The 21,230-nt window shown below is 41.8% G+C and overlaps 2 protein-coding genes across 3 annotated transcripts in view; both read left to right on the forward strand.

Annotated features, from left to right (window-relative positions):
- celsr1a (cadherin EGF LAG seven-pass G-type receptor 1a) overlaps nucleotides 1-14,408 on the forward strand; it is an 87,526-nt gene extending 73,118 nt beyond the window's left edge. Inside the window, exons 26-35 of the mRNA XM_057855039.1 lie at nucleotides 1,015-1,189; nucleotides 3,380-3,492; nucleotides 3,578-3,657; nucleotides 3,722-3,848; nucleotides 3,914-4,039; nucleotides 4,112-4,242; nucleotides 9,807-9,907; nucleotides 9,971-10,393; nucleotides 10,955-11,324; nucleotides 13,169-14,408. Of these exons, the coding sequence (XP_057711022.1) occupies nucleotides 1,015-1,189; nucleotides 3,380-3,492; nucleotides 3,578-3,657; nucleotides 3,722-3,848; nucleotides 3,914-4,039; nucleotides 4,112-4,242; nucleotides 9,807-9,907; nucleotides 9,971-10,393; nucleotides 10,955-11,324; nucleotides 13,169-13,196 (1,674 nt within the window). The 3' untranslated portion in view covers nucleotides 13,197-14,408. The remainder of the gene's footprint in view (nucleotides 1-1,014; nucleotides 1,190-3,379; nucleotides 3,493-3,577; nucleotides 3,658-3,721; nucleotides 3,849-3,913; nucleotides 4,040-4,111; nucleotides 4,243-9,806; nucleotides 9,908-9,970; nucleotides 10,394-10,954; nucleotides 11,325-13,168) is intronic.
- Nucleotides 14,409-19,310: 4,902 nt separating this feature from the next.
- gramd4a (GRAM domain containing 4a) overlaps nucleotides 19,311-21,230 on the forward strand; it is a 47,256-nt gene continuing 45,336 nt past the window's right edge. For both annotated transcript variants that reach the window (XM_057853912.1, XM_057853913.1), the window contains exon 1: nucleotides 19,311-19,663. In XM_057853912.1, the coding sequence (XP_057709895.1) occupies nucleotides 19,635-19,663 (29 nt within the window). In that variant the 5' untranslated portion in view covers nucleotides 19,311-19,634. The remainder of the gene's footprint in view (nucleotides 19,664-21,230) is intronic.

The following is a 21,230-nucleotide window of genomic DNA, read 5'->3' on the forward strand; positions in this document are numbered from 1 at the left end:
AGTTAAAAAATATAGATAAAGCATTAGAAGAATACTAAGACCAAATGAACCACCATGAAGCATTGCTTCCAGAAGCTTCATTTGGCCATGACTGTTCCTTTGGGGGAGACAGTGAACCTCTGCTGCCACCTGCTGTCAGCACTGTTATTGTCCAACATGCCTCCTAGCATGCATTGCAGCGCTATAGATGTAAATAACAATCTAAATTCATGTTCTGTGCTAATTATTTCTTCAGTTGCTGTTCCAGTTGTTTCACTAATTGCTTGTTTAGGTATTTGGTAACACTTTGACAGTAGCACCATAAGACTGTCATTTGACAATCATAATTATGACATGATACTGTCATTAGCATTAATGAATGCTCATAACAGATGTCATTTAGCGTTATCCCGCAAATTATCTCCCTTTTGAAAGGATGTAAAAGATCCGAGCTGGACATAAATGGAGTTAGTGACATAATTTGCCGGAAGACACTTAATGACATCTGTCATAAGCCTTCACTAATGCTCATGATAGTGTCATGTCATAGTTATGACGGTCTTATGACAGTTTATGATGCCGCTGTCAAATAAAGTGCTACCTATTAACTCAAATAAATCAACAAATACGCCGCACTGGACTATAAGCCGCAGGATTCATACTGATGGAAAAAAGTAGCGGCTTATAGTCCGAAAATATCGGTAAATTGCCTTTCAAGATGACATGTCTGTTCTATGTGTTGGATTTTATCAAGTAAATTTCCCCCAAAAATGCAACTTATACTCCGGTGCGACTTGTATATGTTTTTTTTTTCTCTTCGTTGGGCATTTTATGGCTGGTGCGACTTATACTCAGGTGCGACTTGTAGTCCGAAAAATACGGTATGTGTTTTTGGAGACCATTATTAAACTGTCTTGATTTTTTTTCCAGCCTCTGTGATATTTTTATAATGAAAGTCTTCTTGGAACAAAGTGCAGAGAATAACGTCGCGGAAAGACGAGGTGTCAGTTTACTGAACGAATGTTCTCTTTATAGTTCGTGTGTACGGTCATAGCCATCCTCCTGCACTACTTCTACATGTGCACCTTCGCGTGGATGTTTGTGGAAGGCCTCCACATCTACCGCATGCTGACCGAGCTGCGGAACATCAACCACGGACACATGAGGTTCTACTACGCCATAGGCTGGGGGATTCCGGCCATCATCACAGGTAAAAACTAGAGACGAAATAAAAAATCATGTATATGTTTAACAAAATCAGTTCCAATTTGCCCAAATCAAATACAAATCAATTTTGACGTGTGTAACAATTTTGTTGATGAAACATATATATATTTTTTTTACATTTTTTTTTTTTTTTTTTTTTTTACAAAACGGCATACTGAAAATATAATCATTTTGCATTTTAATTGCATTACATTAAATTGTGCTTCACAAATCGACATATTGATCCACATGGATCGATTGTTACACCCCTAGCGTCAACATATGGCAGATGTGTACAGTGGTATGAAAAAGTATCTGAACCTTTTGGAATTTCTCTCATTTCTCCATAAAATTACCATCACATCTGATTTTTGTCAAAATCATACAGATGTAAAAACAGTGTCTGCTTTAACTAAAACCACTCAAACATTAATAGGTTTTCATATTTTAATGAGGATAGCATGCAAACAATGACAGAAGGGGGAAAAATAAGTACGTGAACCCTCTGCCTAAGGAGACTAAAAGAGCAATTGAAACCAATTTTTACCAAACATTTTAAGTCAGGTGTGTGCCCAATCACTGATGAGTGATTTTAAGCTGCCCTACCCACTATAGAACGCACACCTGGTAAAAAAATTTCTGGATGAGTAACATTGTTTTATGTGTATCATGGCTTGGTCCAAAGAGCTGTCTGAGGACCTGCGATCAAGGATTGTTGATTTGTATAAAGCTGGGAAAGGATACAAAACCATCTCTAAAATTCTGGAAGTTCATCAATTAACAGTCAGAGAAGTTGTCTACAAATGGAGAGTTTGGCACTGTTGCTTCTCTCCCAAGGAAAGACCGTCCACCAAAGATGACGCCAAAAGTTCAGCGCAGAATACTCAGAGAGGTAAAAAAAAGAACCCTAAAGTGTATGCTAAAGACTTACAGAAATCACTGGCACAGTCTTAATATCTCTGTGTACACATCAACTTTATGTAAATATATGGCCAAGAACGGTGTTCATGGGAGGACTACACGGAGGAAGCCACTGCTGTCTAAAAAAAAAAATTGTTGCTCGTTTAATGTTCGCAAAAAGGCACTTGGACACTCGACAGAAGTTTTGGCAAAATATTTTATGGACTGATGAAACCAAAGTTGAATTGTTTGGGAGTAACACACAATGTCATGTGTGGAGGAAAAATGGAACAGCTCACCAACATCAACACTTCATCCCCACCATGAAGCATGGTGGAGGGAGCATCATGATTTGGGGCTGTTGTGCTACCTCAGGGCCTGGACAACTTGCAATCATTAATGGAAGAATGAATTCAAAGGTTTATCAAGATGTTTTGCAGGAACACCTGAGGCCATCTGTCAGACTTTTGAAGCTTAAAAGAGGAAGGATGCTGCAACAAATCAACTTCAGAATAGTTTCAGAAGAGCAAATTACACGTTTTGGAGCAGCCAAGTCAAAGTCCAGACTTGAACCCCATTGAGATGCCAGACATCCCAGGAATCTGACTGAACTACAGCAGTTTTGCAGATAAGAATGGGCCAAGATTAGTCCTGATCATTGTGCCACACTGATCTGCAACTATAGGAAGCGTCTGGTTGAAGTTTTTGCTGCCAAGCAGGGGGCAACAAAATATTAAATGTGATGGTTCACTTACTAATTTTTCCCTCTTCTGTCATAGTTTGCATACTATCCTCATTAAAATATGAAAACCTGTAAATGTTTGGGTGATTTTTAGTTAAAGCAGACATGTTTTTTCATCTGTGTGATTTTGACAAAGATCAGATCACATTTAATGGTGATTTTATGCAGAAATGTTGGAAACTCCAAAAGGCTCACATACTTTTTCATACCACTGTATACATATTTTTTGCATATTTTGACATTTACAAACTGATATAGAGAGAAACTTGGTTTCATACAATCTTTTTTTGGATTGCTGTATTGTAAGGATCCTCACCGACACTACTACTTAACTGGGTGGCAAACCTATCTTTTAGGGTGGAACCCCCCCCCACCACCATGCCACCATGGTGGATCCGAAGCTTAAATGTAGTAGCGGTACTAAATGTAACTTCGATAATCATCACTTTCTTTGTTTTTAAGTTAGCGTTGAGCTGTGGAAAATTCTTTTTCTGACCTATGACCTTTAACCTCATTATCACCTCTAAAAAAAATTTGTATTTTTTTCTTAAGGTCTGGCTGTTGGACTGGACCCTCAAGGCTACGGGAACCCGGATTTTTGCTGGCTGTCCGTGCACGACACGCTCATTTGGAGCTTTGCCGGACCCATATTTGTTGTCGTCTTGGTGCGTTTATCTTTTGAAGTAATTAAAAAAATAAATAAAAAGCATTAGCACGGAATGACGTATCGTATTAATTTTTATCCCGCAGGTTAACATCGTGATCTTCATCTTGGCTGCGAAGGCTTCCTGTGGTCGCAGGCAGAAGGCGGTTGAGAAGTCCGGCGCTATGTAAGCGGAAGCTATTTTCTTATATGAGTGAACAATTCTATTAACTGTGAATTTTGATGATTAGCCCAGCACTTCGCATGGCCTTCATCCTGCTGCTCCTCATCAGCACCACCTGGCTGTTAGGTCTCATGGCAGTCAACAGCGACGTGCTTACCTTCCATTATTTATTCGCTGGCTTCAGTTGTCTGCAGGTGAGTTCATTTTGAGGCACTGAACCACTTCACAGCAATTTCACCGCAATTTTTTACCTCCGCAGGGCGTGTTCATCTTTTTCTTCCACATTATTTTCAACAAAGACGTCAGGAAGCATCTCAAGAACGTCCTCACAGGGAAGAAGAACCTCCCAGAGGAGGCGGGTACCACGCGGGCCTCTTTGCTCACTGTGAGGCTCACGGCTAGCTTGTTTTTCCCGCATTTTTATTTTTACTGTCAATCATGTCAATATTTTTCGCAGCGCTCACTCAACTGCAACAACACGGACGACGGTCACATGTATCGCGCGGCCATGGGCGACTCTATCATCTCCTTGGACAGCACGTTCAGGTCAGGAAAGAGTCGCAGCAGCTACCTCGCTTACGCGCTCAGGTACAGCACGCTCACTGACAGCATGGCTGCTTCTAGTACTTCATATGCATGTGTGACACTAATACAGCTGTGAATTTACATGAGTTTATCAATAGTTGACGTAATGTCCAATCCCTTTGAAGTGGGTGGGTGGAAGCAAATGAAGGTTTGTTCATTCGCTGCCAACCCAATCCCAATATAACCAGTCTGCATGGAACCGCGTCGCATGACGCGATCCGTCCGCTTGTCCGGGTCAAGATTCACACCCACACCGCACGGCATGTCCAGGAATGCGCTAACCGCTAGGTTTGCTCTAACAATATTAAGGTTGTGGGGCGCCTGTGATCAGTTGGGTGAGGGGACGATGAGACAATTGTCCTTCTGCTGCCGGCCCCGCCATTCCCACACCTGTTTTTAACACACCACATTATTAGTGGGCCGTGGGGGTCCCGTGGTATTCCAGGTCGGTTTGGGGGTTGCGACAGTGGCTGGAGATCAGGCGGTGGTGGGGACAGGCGCATCCGCTCGTCCATAAGCGGATTTTAAGGGGGGGCCAGGCACCCCCTGGTGGCCGAAAAGTGTCATTGCATGTAATTGACTTTCCTATATATACAGTGGGGCAAATAAGTATTTAGTCAACCACTAATTGTGCAACTTGAAAATATTAGAGAGGCCTGTAATTGTCAACATGGGTAAACCTCAACCATGAGAGACAGAATGTGGAAAAAAAAACAGAAAATCACATTGTTTGATTTTTAAAGAATTTATTTCCAAATCATGGTGGAAAATAAGTATTTGGTCAATACCAAAAGTTCATCTCAATACTTTATGTACCCTTTGTTGGCAATAATGGAGGCCAAACTCTTCACAAGCTTTTCACACACTGTTGCTGGTATTTTGGCCCATTCCTCCATGCAGATCTCCTCTAGAGCAGTGATGTTTTGTGGCTGTCGTTGGGCAACACAGACTTTCAACTCCCTCCACAGATTTTGTATGGGGTTTAGATCTGGAGACAGGCTAGGCCACTCCAGGACCTTGAAATGCTTCTAACGAAGCCACTCCTTTGTTGCCCTGGCTGTGTTTTTGGGATCATTGTCATGCTGAAAGACTCAGCCACGTCTCATCTTCAATGCCCTTGCTGATGGAAGTAGATTTTCACTCAAATCTCTCGATACATGGCCCCATTCATTCTTTCCTTTACACATTCGTCCTGGTCCCTTTGCAGAAAAACAGCCCCAAGCATGATGTTTCCACCCCCATGCTTCACGTTGGGTATGGTGTTCTTCGGATGCAAGTCAGTATTCTTTCTCCTCCAAACATGAGAACCTGTGTTTCTACCAAAAAGTTCTATTTTGGTTCATCTGACCATAACACATTCTCCCAGTGCTCTTTTGGATCATCCAAATGCTTTTTAACGAACCGCAGACGGGCCTGGACGTGTACTTTCTTCAGCAGGGGGACACGTCTGGTAGTGCAGGATTTGAGTCCCTGGCGGCGCATTGTGTTACTGATAGTAGCCTTTGTTACTGTGGTCCCAGCTCTCTGTAGGTCTTTCACTAGGTCCCCCCGTGTTGTTGTGAGATGTTTGCTCACCGTTCTTGTTATCATTTTGATGCCATGGGGTGAGATCTTGCATGGAGCCCCAGATCGAGGGAGATTATCAGTGGTCTTGTATGTCTTTTATTTTCTAATAATTGCTCCCACAGTTGATTTCTTTACATTAAGTGTTTTACCTATTGCAGATTCAGTCTTCCCAGCCCAGTGCAGGTCTACAATTTTGTCTCTGGTGTCCTTCAACAGCTCTTTGGTCTTGGCCATAGAGGAGTTTGGAGTGTGACTGACTGAGGTTGTGGACAGGTGTCTTTTATACCGACAATGAGTTAAGACAGGTGCCATTAATAGAGACAATGAGTGGATCCTCGTTAGTCCTCGTTAAAAGAAGTTAGACCTGACAGCCAGAAATCATACTTGTTTGTAGGTGACTAATAACTTATTTTCCACTCGAATTTGGAAATAAATTCTTTAAAAATCAAACAATGTGATTTTGTTTTTGTTTTTTTTCCCCACATTCTGTCTCTCATGGTTGAGGTTTACACATGTTGACAATTACAGGCCTCTCTAATCTTTTCAAGTAGGAGAACTTGCCCCACTGTATAAAAACTGTAAAGCAATAAAACTGCAACAAAACTGAATGAAATGAACTAAACAAACCATATTTTTATAAAGAGTCAAAATTATTTTTCGAACAGATCATGTGACTAGCACCTTAGACGGTCATTTGCTTTGCATATAATTTTCATTAAAAAATATATATATTAGGGGAGGGCAATTTTATTTTTAAAATGATTTTTTTTCTTTGATTGAAAATATTTTTTTTTTTTACCGAAGCAACTTTTTGAGGGATTGAATGATTGAGACAAAAATGTCCTACCCTTAATATGGCCCAAACACAAAAGGATTGCTTCAATAAAAAAAAGTGTTCAAAGACAAATTTTTCAATCTCAAATACTTTTTCGCATTCAAAAAACTTTTTCTATGATTGAAATGTTTCTTTTTTTGATTGAAGTGATTTTTCTTTTTAAACATATATTTTTTAAGCAACTTATTTTTTGATTGAATAATACACAAAAATGTCCTAGCCAAAATGTGGCCCAAACACAAATCAACATTACTTGTTGTTTCAATCGAAAAAAAAAAATGACTTCAGTCCAAAAAAAAAAACAAAAAAAAAAAATCAAAGAAAAATAGCTTCCACATGCATTTTTTGGGGAGTTTTTTGTTTCAAACTTTTTTTTTTTTTTTTTTCAAATTGAAGCAATTTTTTTGGGATGACAGTATATATTTTGATTGAAGCAACTTTTTTTTAATTGAATTATAAAGACACAAATCTACCTCCATATGGCTCCGCTCAGGGGATACAATTTTTGACAGTGGTAACTACATTGGCAAGACACCGGCAGGCATACCGTTTTTTTTTTTTTTTTTTATGTAATGCTCTTTAATAAAGCGCATCAGAGTAGCCAAACCATTGACTTATTTCAACGAAACAAAGGAGGATACACTGTTGTGTCCTGTCTTTTCAATGCCAAGCTTGGCTGCACGTCGGCTGTGAATGAACACCTAAAGTGCCGTCAACCAGTTGTAATTTTGGAAGACGACAGGAGACATTTACAAGCTGGCAGTAAGTCACTCTAATTAACTAACAACATTTTTTATTGAAGTTGCTAAGCCTGTTGCGATATGAAGGGAGTCCATTTATCACACGGTAAATAAAAATGAGGGCGGTAAATTTCACGGCTCCATTTTATCGTCGTGTGCGTGCGTGCGTGCGGGCATGCATACATTTTTGCGTGCGTGTTCACGTGCGTGTAGATGGCATATTAGACTCATATGAGACAATTCTTTTCACATATGTTTATTGGTCATCAACACGCCGTAGAATTAAAGATCAGACATACAAAATCAGGAAACAAATCTATATTAAACATTGTTAAGGTTAGCATTGAGGCTAATGGGGGAAAAAAGACAACCTACTTTAGCCTGCTATAAAACATTGGCAGTCTTCTCCAAAACACAAACTTGCGGTTAAAAGGTGACACTTGAAACATGAAAAATCGCTGCTAAACAGCATTTGCAAACAAAAAAAAATGCTGACACCACATTCAATGACTAAAAGAGTTGTTTTGTGCGGAGTGTAAAGCTTTCTGTTAGCGTTGTAGCGAACATACTTCCGGTGAACATTTCAAAATAAAAGCACGTCGTGTTCATCATATAAATAAAGATTTCTGGTATTAATCCCTCATACTTCAGAATTTAGATTCTACACTAGTAGTACCTTTAAAATGACTCCCTTTATGAGAAATCTATTTTCATTATTATTATACTACTATTATATATAGTAGCATACTATAATATTGATAATACTACCGTAATTTCTGGCCTATAAGGCGCACCTGACGATAAGCCGCCACCCACCAAATTTGACATGAAAACGGCATTTGTTCATAGACAAGCTGCACTGGACTATAAGCCACAGTTGTCCTCATTGTATTATGGGATATTTACACCAAAAGATATTAACTGGTAACACTTCATTTGACAATGGCATCATAAGACTGTCATGAGACCAAACGAACCACCATTAAGCTTTGAACCAATTGGGTGCAAAGCCTTATTGTTTCTAAAAGCTTCATTTGGCCATCACTGATCCCTTGGGGGAGACAGTCAACCTCTGCTGCCACCTGCTTTCAACACTGTTGTCATCCAACATTCCTCCTAGCATGCATTGCGGCGCTACAGATGTAAATAACAATCATGTTCTGCACTAATTATTTCTTCAGTTACTGTTTCAGTTGTTTCATTAATTGCTAGTTATGGTATTTGGTCACATTTTCCTGCCATAATACTGTCATATGACAGTCATAATTATTACATGACAATGTCATAAGCAATAATGAATGCTTATAATAGCGGTCGGTTAGTGTCATCCAGCAAATGATCTCACTTTTGAATGGCCGTAAAAGATCTGAGCTGGACATAAATGGAGTTAGTGAAATAATATGCCACATGACACATATTGACATCTGTCATAAGCATTCAGTAATGCCCATGATAGTGTCATGTCATAATTATGATGTTCTAATGACAGTTTTATGATGCCGCTGCCAAATAAAGTGTTACCTATTAACCCAAATAAATAAACAAATAAGCCGCAAGATTCAAAATGAGGGGAAAAAAGTAGCGGCTTATAGTCCGAAAATTAGGGTAGTTATTTTTTAAGAATTGTTTTGAATCATGTTGGAAAGGCGAAGTCAGTGTTCTGAATCTGTTTACATTCCATTCTTTTGCACTAATTAATGCTATGAGCATTTGACCTCATTGTTTGTGATTTATTGTTGTTATTTACGTGTTTATTTGTACTTTAATCATGAATTTAAGTGTTCCAAGATGTTTTTGTGAATTAATAAGCATCATTAAAAATTTCATTGCTAAATTATTTAAAAAAAAAAAAAAGGGGGGGGGGGGGGGATTATTACATTAGTCGACTAATCGGGAGAAAATTAGTCGTGTGGAGGAAATATTTTCCGGTACACTGTAACATATATCCTCCACACCCTTTTCACCTTTTTTACCCCTGACCCATTTTCATGCCTGTTTATAGAAAAAGAAGAAAAGAGTAAATATGGACCACTCAGTATTTGATAACTAAGCTTATCAAACATGGTTGACAACTCACCAAATGACTGGTGACCAATCTAGGGTGTAGCACGCTTCAGTTTTTACGGCACACTCGGTAGCTTTACATTCTTTACACAGGGGTTTAGCGGGTATTAGATTTGGCCTGCGCTCATAAATCTGTCATCAGGGTAATATGAGCTGACCCCGAGGTTAATGGGTGCCGTGGGGGGTGGGACGTGGCGTGCCGCTTGGTTCCGGAGGCGAACAAGCTGGGTAGATGTAGGCATGAGATTGGAGTAGAACTTCTTAAATGGGAATTTATGGCTGACACGTGCTTGCGTGGAATGATCCTCCAGTCAAATTCAACATTAAAGAATCTTCTCCTCTTGACTTCTGTACCTGAGCAGGGAGGAGTCAGGCCTCAAGCCCAGCATCTCCTCAGGGACGGCCAAAGGACACACTGATCTGGACGGGCCTCTCTTCCACAGAAGTGGCTCCAAGGCGGACGGTGAGTTTTTGACTTTTCTGGGATTTCGCATTTCATCTCACTGCGCGTCCTCCCTTCCGTCAGACTCCGACACGGACAGCGAGCTTTCGTTGGACGAGAACAGCTCTTCGTACGCTTCGTCTCACTCGTCGGACAGCGAGGACGACGACGTGGACGTCAAACCCAAGTGGAACAATGAAAGACAGCCGGTTCATAGTTCGCCCAAAGGTAGAGGTCCGGTTGACTCTGTGTCCAATCACGTGGCCCCGTACTGGCCGACGGACGCCACCACGGCCAGCGACAGCGAAGACCCCGGCGCTCCGGAGAAGCTTCGGGTTGAGACCAAGGTTAACGTCGAGCTGCACCCGGAGAACAAGATCAACCACATGGTCGAACGGGATCGAGAGACGCCTCAGGATGGAGACAAGCAGGCGAGCGGGAACGCCAAGGAAGCGATGACGCCGATTTCTCAGACTAACAGCAACCAGCAACCGGAACAGAGAAAAGGTGAGGAGATTCATTTACAACCAAGATTTGAGACGGTGGCTTGGTTTGTGACTAAGGGTGTGACAATATATTAAAAAGGTGATATAGTGCGATACTTTGTGGCCCAAAAGGCTAGCCATTTGCTCCCATCAAGAATCGATATATCATTCTAAAAAAGTTTCATTGTTTAAACAAAGTTGGCTTCCAAAATCTTCATTAGAATAGTGTCGACGTTAGCTCACTTGACGGCGCTAGACATCCAATTCATTTTGACCGGATTTGACGTCTAGCCCCGTCAATGGCACTGAAACCAGAGCATTCACAGCGAGTCTTCTGGGCATTTATTGGTCACTTCCTGTTCATTTTAGGGCATTTACAGGAGTCACTTTTTCAGTAACCCAAAATTAACTGAAAGTGACCTGTAAATGCTCAATAATCAACAGGAAATCACCCAAAATGAACAGGAAGTCAGCCAAAATCAATAGCAACCCATTCCAATTCACAGCAGAAGGAGGAAAATAGCCTATCATGAGCTATCCAGTGGTTCCCACCCCTATTTGTGACCATGTTTGTTTTTGTCAGGTATCCTGAAGAACAAAATCAGCTACCCGCCCCCTTTAACCGACAAAAACATGAAGAACCGTCTCCGAGAAAAGCTGAGCGACTACAACTCCCCTACCATTACCTCGCCACCGCCTAATTACAACACCGCCACGTCCCCGTCCCCCGTCAACAACATGGCGCCGTCGTCCCGCCGGCCCTCGTCGGCCTCCAACGACGGTAACCGCCCTAGTAACAACGGAAACGGGTCCCTGGTAAAACCGCCCGTCGCTCCTCGGCCGCAGATCGCCGTCGGCACATTGCCGGCGGGCGTCTACCGCGACGCTAACGGCGGGATGGCCATGCACTTGAAGTCTGGGACGGTCAACGGCAGCAACGGCACTGACTCAGAGTGAGTAGTTCATTCATTAATTCTTCTCAAAACGAATGTTGGCTCTCTCTAGTGGTGATTGAAAGAATTGCTGTGTAAATGGTGTTAACATTTTTATTACGGCTGTCAAACAGCCTAAAATTACTGCCTAAAAATTCATCGTAATTAATCGCAATTCAAACCATCTATAAATATTGCCATATTTTTCTGTAAATTATTGTTGGAATGGAAAGATAAGACACAAGACAGATATATACATTCAACTGTACATAAGTACTGTATTTGTTTATTATAACAATAAATCAACAAGATGGCATTAACATTATTAACATTCTCTTAAAGCGATCCATGGATGGAAAGACTTAAGTTATAGAAATTTTATATTAAAACCCCTCTTTATGTTTTCATTTTATTAAAATTTGTAAAATTTTCAGTCAAAAAACAAACTCGTAGCTCGCCATTGTTGATGTCAATAATTACACCATGCTCACTCATTGTGCTTAAACCCATAAAATCATTTGGACCCAAGCGCCAGCAGAGGGCGCCAAACACCAAGAAACAAGTAAAAAGCGGACATTACACTTCTGTCTTTTTAATCTGTTTGAGCAGGGCATGTGTATTAATTGCGTTAAATATTTTAACATGATTGATTAAAAAAATGAATTAACGCCCATTAACGCGATAATTTTGACAGCCCTATTTTTTATCTAACAACTGTTCTACTCCTCCTCAACAAAAGACATTTGCCTGAATCACTATTGGCTGCCATTGACAGCAATAGACGTCCAAAAAATTTGACAAAGGAAACTTAAAAAAAATAAATAAATAAAAAATTCTGTTCCCCCTGTTTCACCCCACGTGTTGTTGTCTTAAATCCTGGTACTGACACCCCCTCCCACATTAACAGCGGCAGTAACGAGTAAAGACGTCCGATCGATCGGGTCCGATCACGTCATTTTCAAAGTATCGTTTTGTAATTGTATTTAACATTTCAGACAAAATGTCTTACACTCATCCAGAGTCTTTAGTTTTGGCTTAAAGTAGGGCTATCAAATTTATCACGTTAATGGTGGTAACTTATGTTTTAAAAATGAATGACGTTAAAATATTTAACACAATCAACGCATGCGCTGCACGGCCCACTCACGCATTGTCGTGTTCAATCTAGAATGGCGCCAATTTACCTATATTTAGAGCTAAAAGGCAGCGTGAAATGAGTAGAGTGAATTTTGGCAGTCTTTGGAGCCTTTTTTAATTGGCTTAAGACTTACAATCCCTCTCTCAACATTTAGAAATATCGTGGGAAAGCAATGTGGGGAAGAAAGGTAGTTGTTGATCTTTTTCTGAACACCCTATGTTATTTCCCAACACAGAGAAGATATATCAATTGGTACCAATACACACAGTCATGGATGCATTTGGGTATGGCTACAGTATCATTTACTGAAAGCTCAACAAATACACTAGATGGCAATATTTAGTCACAATATACAAAGTCACCTTCATCATTTTACAAGTCTTTCTATCCGTGGATCCCTCTCACAGAAAGAATGTTAATAATGTAAATGCCATCTTGAGGATTTATGGTCATAATAAACAAATACAGTACTTATGTACTGTATGTTGAATGTATATATTCGTCGGAGTTTTTATTCATTTTTTTCTTAATGCATTGCCAAAATGTATATGATCGGGAAAAATTATCGGGAATGATTGGAATTGAATCGGGAGCAAAAAAAAACCAATCGAATCGGGAAATATCGGGATCGGCAGATACTCAAACTAATACGATCGGGATCGGATCGGGAGCAAAAAAAACATGATCGGAACAACCCTAGTAACGAGACTTTGCTCTGACCCGTTAGGGACATCCAGACCAGCCCGCCTTTGTGAGAGGAGGAGAGCCAACACTAGCAGACCCACGTCCAGCCCATGTCCGTCTTCTCAGATCAGTATTACCCAGCGGAAGGAACAATAAAGGGAACAAAAGAGAGGAGATTGACGGAACCTGAGTGCCAAATGCATAAAAGGAACAAACGGGGAGCAGAGACTATTGATGAAGACTTTCCCCTCTCGGAATGTATTGCAAAAATGTGACTGGTAGGAGATACCAGACAATTGAACTCGAGTCACAGGGACTCAGACTCGAGTTGCAAATTTGATGACTCGCAACTTGACTCAGACTTGAGGAAAAAAAAAATGACTCGACTCGAAGCTGACTTGGAAAAACTTAGATCGTAGATTGGTTCCCACCTGCCAGGTCGCCTGGTTGTAAGTGTGCTGAGGAACAATGGTGAAGGCCTTGACTAACCTGTGACTCGACTTGACTTGGCAAGCTTTTGCCTTACCATGACTCGTCTTTACAACCTTGCGACTCGGCTCGACTCTATATGATCTCGAGACTGGACTGGACTAGACATAAGCTTATGACTCGACTCGACATATCCTCGTGACCCAGCTCGACTTGCCCACAACAGGTAAGACTCGGGACTTACTTGTGACTCGTGCAATTGTCTGGGAGACACGTTGGTACATTTGTAGTCCAATAGGATTTCAAGCAAACTTGAACAATTTAGGAGGCCTTACAAACTCATACATTTTGCAGGATAAAGAGCACTAATGGAAGGACGGATATGTTGAAGCACTATAAAACCCACGTCTCACTTTTTGGCAAGAATCTGCCTGTTTGGGATTTTTCAGTTCAGACGCAGCTCAATTTTTAAGTTATGTTTACCACTCACAAGGTGCCTTCGTCTTGTTTTCCAACCTGCCTGTGTGATCAATTATGTTAATATGTGGTTATTTTTCTAATGTTCGGACACTGGAAAAGTTTTGTAACATAATGTATATTTATTTTTTATGGTTCTCTTGACACTGGAAAATCAAATTAAAGATGTTGGATTTGTACACACGGGTTTATTTTGTTTGCTAGTTTAGAAATGGCTGATAAGGATGTTACCTTACAAGGTTATGGAGCTGTTCCAGGCATTTTTCCACAGCTCAGACCACTTAAACGCAGGCATTCCGAGGTAAGCCTGAAGATATTTGCCAGCGGCCTTGCGCTTTAATGAGAGGAATTTGTCTCCAGAGTTTATATAGAAGAATAAAAGATGCAACACAGTTCAGATTCAGGCTCACAATCTTCATTTGGACTAGATTATGTGCACACTAACCCTTGTCCCGGGGGAGGTGGGGGACATTGAGTCCGAGTGGGCCATGTTCCGCACCTCCATTGTTGAGGCGGCCGATCAGAGCTGTGGCCGTAAGGTGGTTGGTGCCTGTCGGGGCGGCAATCCCCGAACCCGCTGGTGGACACCAGCGGTAAGGGATGCCGTCAAGATGAAGAAGGAGGCCTATCGGGCCTTTTTGGCCTGTGGGACTCCGGAGGCAGCTGACAGGTACCGGCTGGCCAAGCGGACTGCGGCTTCGGCGGTCGCTGAGGCAAAAACTCGGACATGGGAGGAGTTCGGCGAGGCCATGGAAAACGACTTCCGGACGGCTTCGAGGAAATTCTGGTCCACCATCCGGCGTCTGAGGAGAGGGAAGCAGTGCACCATTAACACTGTGTATAGTGAAGATGGTGTACTGCTGACCTCGACTCGGGACGTCGTGAGTCGGTGGGGAGAATACTTTGAAGCCCTCCTCAATTCCACCGACACGCCTTCCTTTGAGGAAGCAGGGTCTGGGGACTCTGAGGTGGGCTCTTCGATCTCTGGGGTTGAAGTCACTGAGGCAGTTGGTAAGCTCCTCGGTGGCAAGGCCCCGGGGGTAGATGAGATCCGCCCGGAGTTCCTAAAGGCTCTGGATGTTGTAGGGCTGTCATGGCTGACACGCCTCTACAACATCGCATGGACATCGGGGACAGTGCCTCTGGATTGGCAGACCAGGGTGGTGGTCCCTCTTTTCAAAAAGGGGGACCGGAGGGTGTGTTCCAATTATAGAGGGATCACACTCCTCAGCCTCCCCGGTAAAGTCTATTCAGGGGTGCTGGAGAGGAGGGTCCATCGGGAAGTCAAATCTCGGATTCAGGAGGAGCAGTGTGGTTTTCGTCCCGGCCGTGGAACAGTGGACCAGCTCTACACCCTCGGCAGGGTCCTTGAGGGTGCATGGGAGTTCGCCCAACCAGTCTACATGTGTTTTGTGGATTTGGAGAAGGCGTTCGACCGTGTGCCTAGGGGAGTCCTGTGGAGGGTGCTCCGGGAGTACGGGGTACCGAGCCCCTTGGTAAGGGCTGTTCGGTCCCTGTACGACCGGTGTCAGAGTCTGGTCCGCATTGCCGGCAGTAAGTCGAATTCGTTCCCAGTGAGGATTGGACTCCACCAAGGCTGCCCTTTGTCACAGATTCTGTTCATAATTTTTATGGACAGAATTTCTAGGCGCAGCCGAAGCGTTGAGGGTGTCTGGTTTGGTGGCCTCAGCATTTCATCTCTGCTTTTTGCAGATGATGTGGTGCTGTTGGCTTCATCAAGCCGTGACCTCCAACTCTCATTGGGGCGGTTCGCAGCCGAGTGTGAAGCGGTTGGGATGAAGATCAGCACCTCCAAATCCGAGACCATGGTCCTCAGCCGGAAAAGGGTGGCATGCCCTCTCCGGGTCGGGGAGGAGATCCTGCCCCAAGTGGAGGAGTTCAAGTATCTTGGGGTCTTGTTCACGAGTGAGGGTAGGAGGGAGCGGGAGATTGACAGGCGGATCGGTGCAGCGTCTGCAGTGATGCGGACTCTGCACCGGTCCGTTGTGGTGAAGAAGGAGCTGAGCCAAAAGGCGAAGCTCTCGATTTACCAGTCGATCTACGTTCCTACCCTCACCTATGGTCACGAGCTGTGGGTCGTGACCGAAAGAACAAGATCCCGGATACAAGCGGCCGAAATGAGTTTCCTCCGCAGGGTGTCCGGGCTCTCCCTTAGAGATAGGGTGAGAAGCTCGGTCATCCGGGAGGGGCTTGGTGTCGAGCCGCTACTCCTCCGCGTTGAGAGGAGCCAGTTGAGGTGGCTCGGGCATCTGGTTCGAATGCCTCCTGGACGCCTCCCTGGAGAGGTGTTCCGGGCATGTCCCACCGGCGGGAGGCCCCGGGGTCGACCCAGGACACGCTGGAGAGACTATGTCGCTCGGCTGGCCTGGGAACGCCTTGGAATCCTGCCGGAGGAGCTGGCTGAAGTGGCTGGGGAGAGGGAAGTCTGGGCTTCCCTGCTGAAGCTGCTGCCCCCGCGACCCGACCCCGGAATAAGCGGAAGATAATGGATGGATGGATGGACAGTTGCGGATGCTGGTCTTTCAATGAGGGGAAGCTCAAAATGTGAGCTCTTTGTGGCGGTGCAGGGGCTCAGCGGCACCGTTGCTCGGTAGGGAAAGCAACAACGGTGCCAGAAGTCAATTCACCATGCACAAGCAGCTACAATCGAGAGAAAAAAAAACACATGAAATAAGCTTGATTTTTCTCTTTTTAACAAAGCAAGTGTCACTAGGATGTTTATGAAAGTCAACTCAATGAAATTGAAAAATGTCTCCCGTGGCTGTTAAGACAAGATGGCTGATTCACTCACTTCTCTGTCAATCAAGGGTTTCAGCCTCAGACAGATCATCCAATTATCATTCAGAGAACCAACCGTTGTAGTGCACGTGTAGTCAATGACATGTACACACAACAGTTTACGTTTAGTCACTTATTTTTTGACATTTTGTGGGAAGCCGAGCTTCCCTTGCAGTCTTCGAGCAATCGCCTCCGGTTCACAGGTATTGTATGATGATGCCGCCAGGTAGTATTATGTGAAAGGTGAGAAGGACGGGTCGAGTTGCAAGCCCATTGGGGCTTTTGTTGTCCAGGCAACCGCTGCCCCCTGTCAGATAATTAACATACCGGTAATTGTTAAAGAATGGTATGAGGAACATTCTAATTAAGTTGAGCATCTCGTATGGCCGGCACAATCCTCAGACCTCAACGTTTTTGAGCATTTATGGTCAGTTTTAGAGATTCAATTAAGATGTCGATTTCCAGTGCCATCGTCTGGAAAAGAGTTTGAGGGTATTCTAACTGAAAATTCCTTTGGAAACAATTCACGTGTTGTATGAATCAATACCTTGGAGAATTGAGGCTGTAATTGCTGCAAAAGGCGGACCTACACCATATTAAATTAGTTTGTGTTTATTTTTTAAAAGGTGTTTTGTCCAACCCCTGTATATATACTTATATATGTACTATAGTATATATCTATAACGTAATTTTCGGACTAAAAGCCGCTACTTTTCCCCCTAATTTTGAATCCTGAGGCTTATAGTCCAGTGCGGCTTTTATATTGATTTAATTGGGACAGCAGTGTCATAAAACTGCCGTAAGACCGTCATAATTATGACATGATTATGACACTATCATGGACATTAATGAATGAATGAATGCCATTAAGTATCATCCAGAACATTTTGTCACCAACACTCCATTTGTGTCCAGCTCGGCTCTTTTACATCTATTCAAAAGTGAGATAATTTGCCGGATGACACGAAATGACATCTGTCATAAGCATTCATTAACGCTAATGGCAGTGCCATGTCATAATTATGATGGTCTTATGACAGTTTTATGGCGCCACTGTCAAATAAGTGTTACCAAATACCACTTAATGAAAAAACTGGGAGAGTAACTGAAAAAATAATTAGAACAGACCATGAATTTTGTTATTTACATCTGTAGCGCTGCAATGCATGCTAGGAGGCATGTTGTACAACAACAGTGTTGACAGCAGGTGGCAACAGAGGTTGACTGTCTCCCCCAAGGGAGCAGTGATAGCCAAATGAAGCTTCTTGAAGCAATTAAGTTTTGCAGCCAATTGGTTCAAAGCTTCATGGTGGTACATTTAGTCTTATGACAGTCTTATGATGCCGCTATCCAATAAAGTGTTACCGGTGAATATCTTTTGGTGTACATATCCCATAATACAGTGAGGACAGCTGCGGCTTATTGTCTAGTGCGGCTTATCTATGAACAAATGCTGTTTTCTTGTCAAATTTGGTGGGTGGCGGCTTATAGTCAGGTGCGCCTTATAGTCCAGAAATTACGGCATAAGGATCTTCACTGACACCAGGGCCGGCCCAGGCCATTTGGGGGCCCTAAGCAAAATAATGCAAAGGGGCACATATTTTTGGCCCAACATTTCGTCACAGTGTACTGTGAAACCCATACATGCAATCCAACCCATACGTCCATATTTTGTATATTATTCAGATTTTGTTGCACTGCATACTTCAAACTTCTCTCCCCAAATGATTGTCAGTAGTTACAGTAGATAGCGCCAAACCATTTTCTAAAAGTGGAAAGAAAGAAGTTAAGGAAGAATTTTAATTTTTTTAAGCTTGTAATCAAGTATCAAAACTCACAAAAGTCAAATAAAGCAAACTGTAGTAAACAAAATAGAATAAAAATAAAACAATTGCCAGATTGGGGGCCCCCTAGTGGTCAGGGGCTCTAAGCAGCTGCATAGTCTGCGTATAGGGTGGGCCGGCCCTGACTGAAACCACTACTTAATTTTTTTTTAAATAATATTTTTACTGCTACATTTAAAAGAAAAAAAAATCGTATTACAATAAGAATCTTAACTGACGACACTACTTAACTGATGGCAGTAAATGTAAATATCAAATTTAAATTTTCAACAGTGCCGACTTGGTCTTTTATCGTGGCAGTTGACATCCCCAGTGGTGAAATGAAAGATCTGAATCGGATAAACCCAGATATGTTTTGTTTTGAAGTGCAAATTTCCACGAGTTTGCGTCATTTTGGAGTTTGCGTTGCGAATCATCTCCGTAAATGTCACTTTTGCTTATTTTTGTTAATAACTAATGCGTTCTGGTTAATTAAATACATTGAGAACTTCGATGCAATGCTGCCATCTAATTTTAAAACGATGTACCTACTTTTATGGAGCTCTGCTTCCATCTAGTGGTCACTAACGAAATAAATCGACAACCATTGGATGTTGTCGTCCAGGGGATCCCGCCCTGTGCGCGGCCTCTGTGACGTCATTTCCGCGGCCCTTCCCTAGCTGTCACAAGAGCTGCAAAAGCAACAAGAGGCGTAGATAGCGTCTCTTCGGTAAGCCCTGGGCTAAAGCTAACGGTGCTGGCTTTCCGCGGCAGCTTTCTGCTCCATGGTGGAGGGACGCAACTGCTATTTTATTCCCCGGACTGACAAACAAGAACGACCCTGTTGGGACCTTCTCGTGATGGATTGACCGAGGGGCGCAGCATTTTTCACCACCTTTTTTTTTTTTTTTTTTTTTTTTTTTGACGTCTTGAGCAGCAGCAGGTGTACTGACGGATACTCGAAGGCCAATCTCAGTGTTCATGAAACTTTGCTACGATTTACGCGCTGGGTAAGTACAAATTTGAGTTTTTGAGCATTATTTGTGAGCACTTTGGGGGGAATTAATATGCAGTACGTGTGATGGTGCGTTCATGGACCTTGACAATGATGGTAAATTTGTTTTAATGAAAAATAAATCATGGTATCGAGTGATATACATTTGAAGTCATTAATGGTGTCAACTGGGCTTTCTGTAATTCAACAAATATTTGGGTCCAACTCCGCAACGTCTGACGTTATTAATTTAAATATTCAAGTATCAGAAATTAACGTCTATAGTCGATTACCTTGTAATGGATACATACAAATATTAAATGTTTTCCCTAAATTGTGGCTAAAACTACTATTAACTTCTCCCGCAGTTGTTTATTTTGGACAAATTTTAAACTAAAACAAGTAAAATGTTGGTTTTCAAACAGTTTATTAAACTCCAAGTGGAAATTGCATATAGTGTACAAAAAAAATGCAAAAAGATTTGAGTAGCGCTAGCTTAATGCTAATATACAAATACCTACGCCTTTGTTCAAAATTGATCAATTTAAATATTTAAAAGTAAGGCATGAACCTCTCGAGTAAGTTATCTGTAAATAGAATTTTAAAAAATGTGTGATTTAAATGTTTTTTCCCTAAATTTTAGTTAAACTATTAACTTCACCTTCAGGTGTTTCGAATACAATTATGACCTATGCTTGCAAAATTAATATTTTGGACAAATTTTGAACAAAAACAAGTCAAATGTTAGTTCTCAAGTAGTTTATTAAAGTCCAAGAGAGGTCAACTATTAGGATAACAAAACAAAGAAAACTGCATAAATCATGCAATAAAATGCAAAATATATATATATTTTTTAGTAGCGCTAGCCCAATGCTGATATACAACTGTAGACTCCATTGTATAAAATGATTTATTTAAATATTCGGAAATAAGGAATGAACCTCGCTAGCAAATTATCTGTAAATAGATTTAAAAATGTATTATTTAAATGTTTTTCCCTGAAATTGTAGATAAAACAAACTTCACCCGCAGTTGTTTTGAATACAATTATGACGTATACTTTTACTATTTTAGACAAACTTTGAACAAAAACAAGTTAAATGTTGGTTTTTAAGTAGGTTATCAAACATCAATAAGGTAAGCTATTTGGATAACCAAACAAAGAAGATTCCACTTATTGTGCAATAAAATGCGAAATAGATTTTTTTTTAGTAGCGTTAGCTTAATGCTAATATATAGATTTAGGTTCCATTGTAAAAAAAAAAAAAATAAAAAAAAAAAATCACAATTGTGATTGTTTTTTTAGCCCCTCGACTGTTTTCCACTTGAGAAATTGACCTGCTGTTCACTACTTATTGATCATCTTTACGTAACTGCTTGGGTGATATAATCACATCTGCAACCTGGGTCATAACTAATTACATTATGATTGCATTTACTGAACATCATCGGTTTGAGTGCTGAATGACTAAAATAACCCCATGTCGCCTTTGCGCACGTTATGTTTGCTCAGCCATCTAGACATTGCCCCCAAGGGGCTTGCATTAGCGTCCTCGACGGGAAGCTGTGTGTCATTTCTTTAA

Source organism: Corythoichthys intestinalis, chromosome 13 (assembly GCF_030265065.1).
Source record: "Corythoichthys intestinalis isolate RoL2023-P3 chromosome 13, ASM3026506v1, whole genome shotgun sequence".
In the NCBI taxonomy this organism is placed as follows: Eukaryota; Metazoa; Chordata; class Actinopteri; order Syngnathiformes; family Syngnathidae; genus Corythoichthys; species Corythoichthys intestinalis.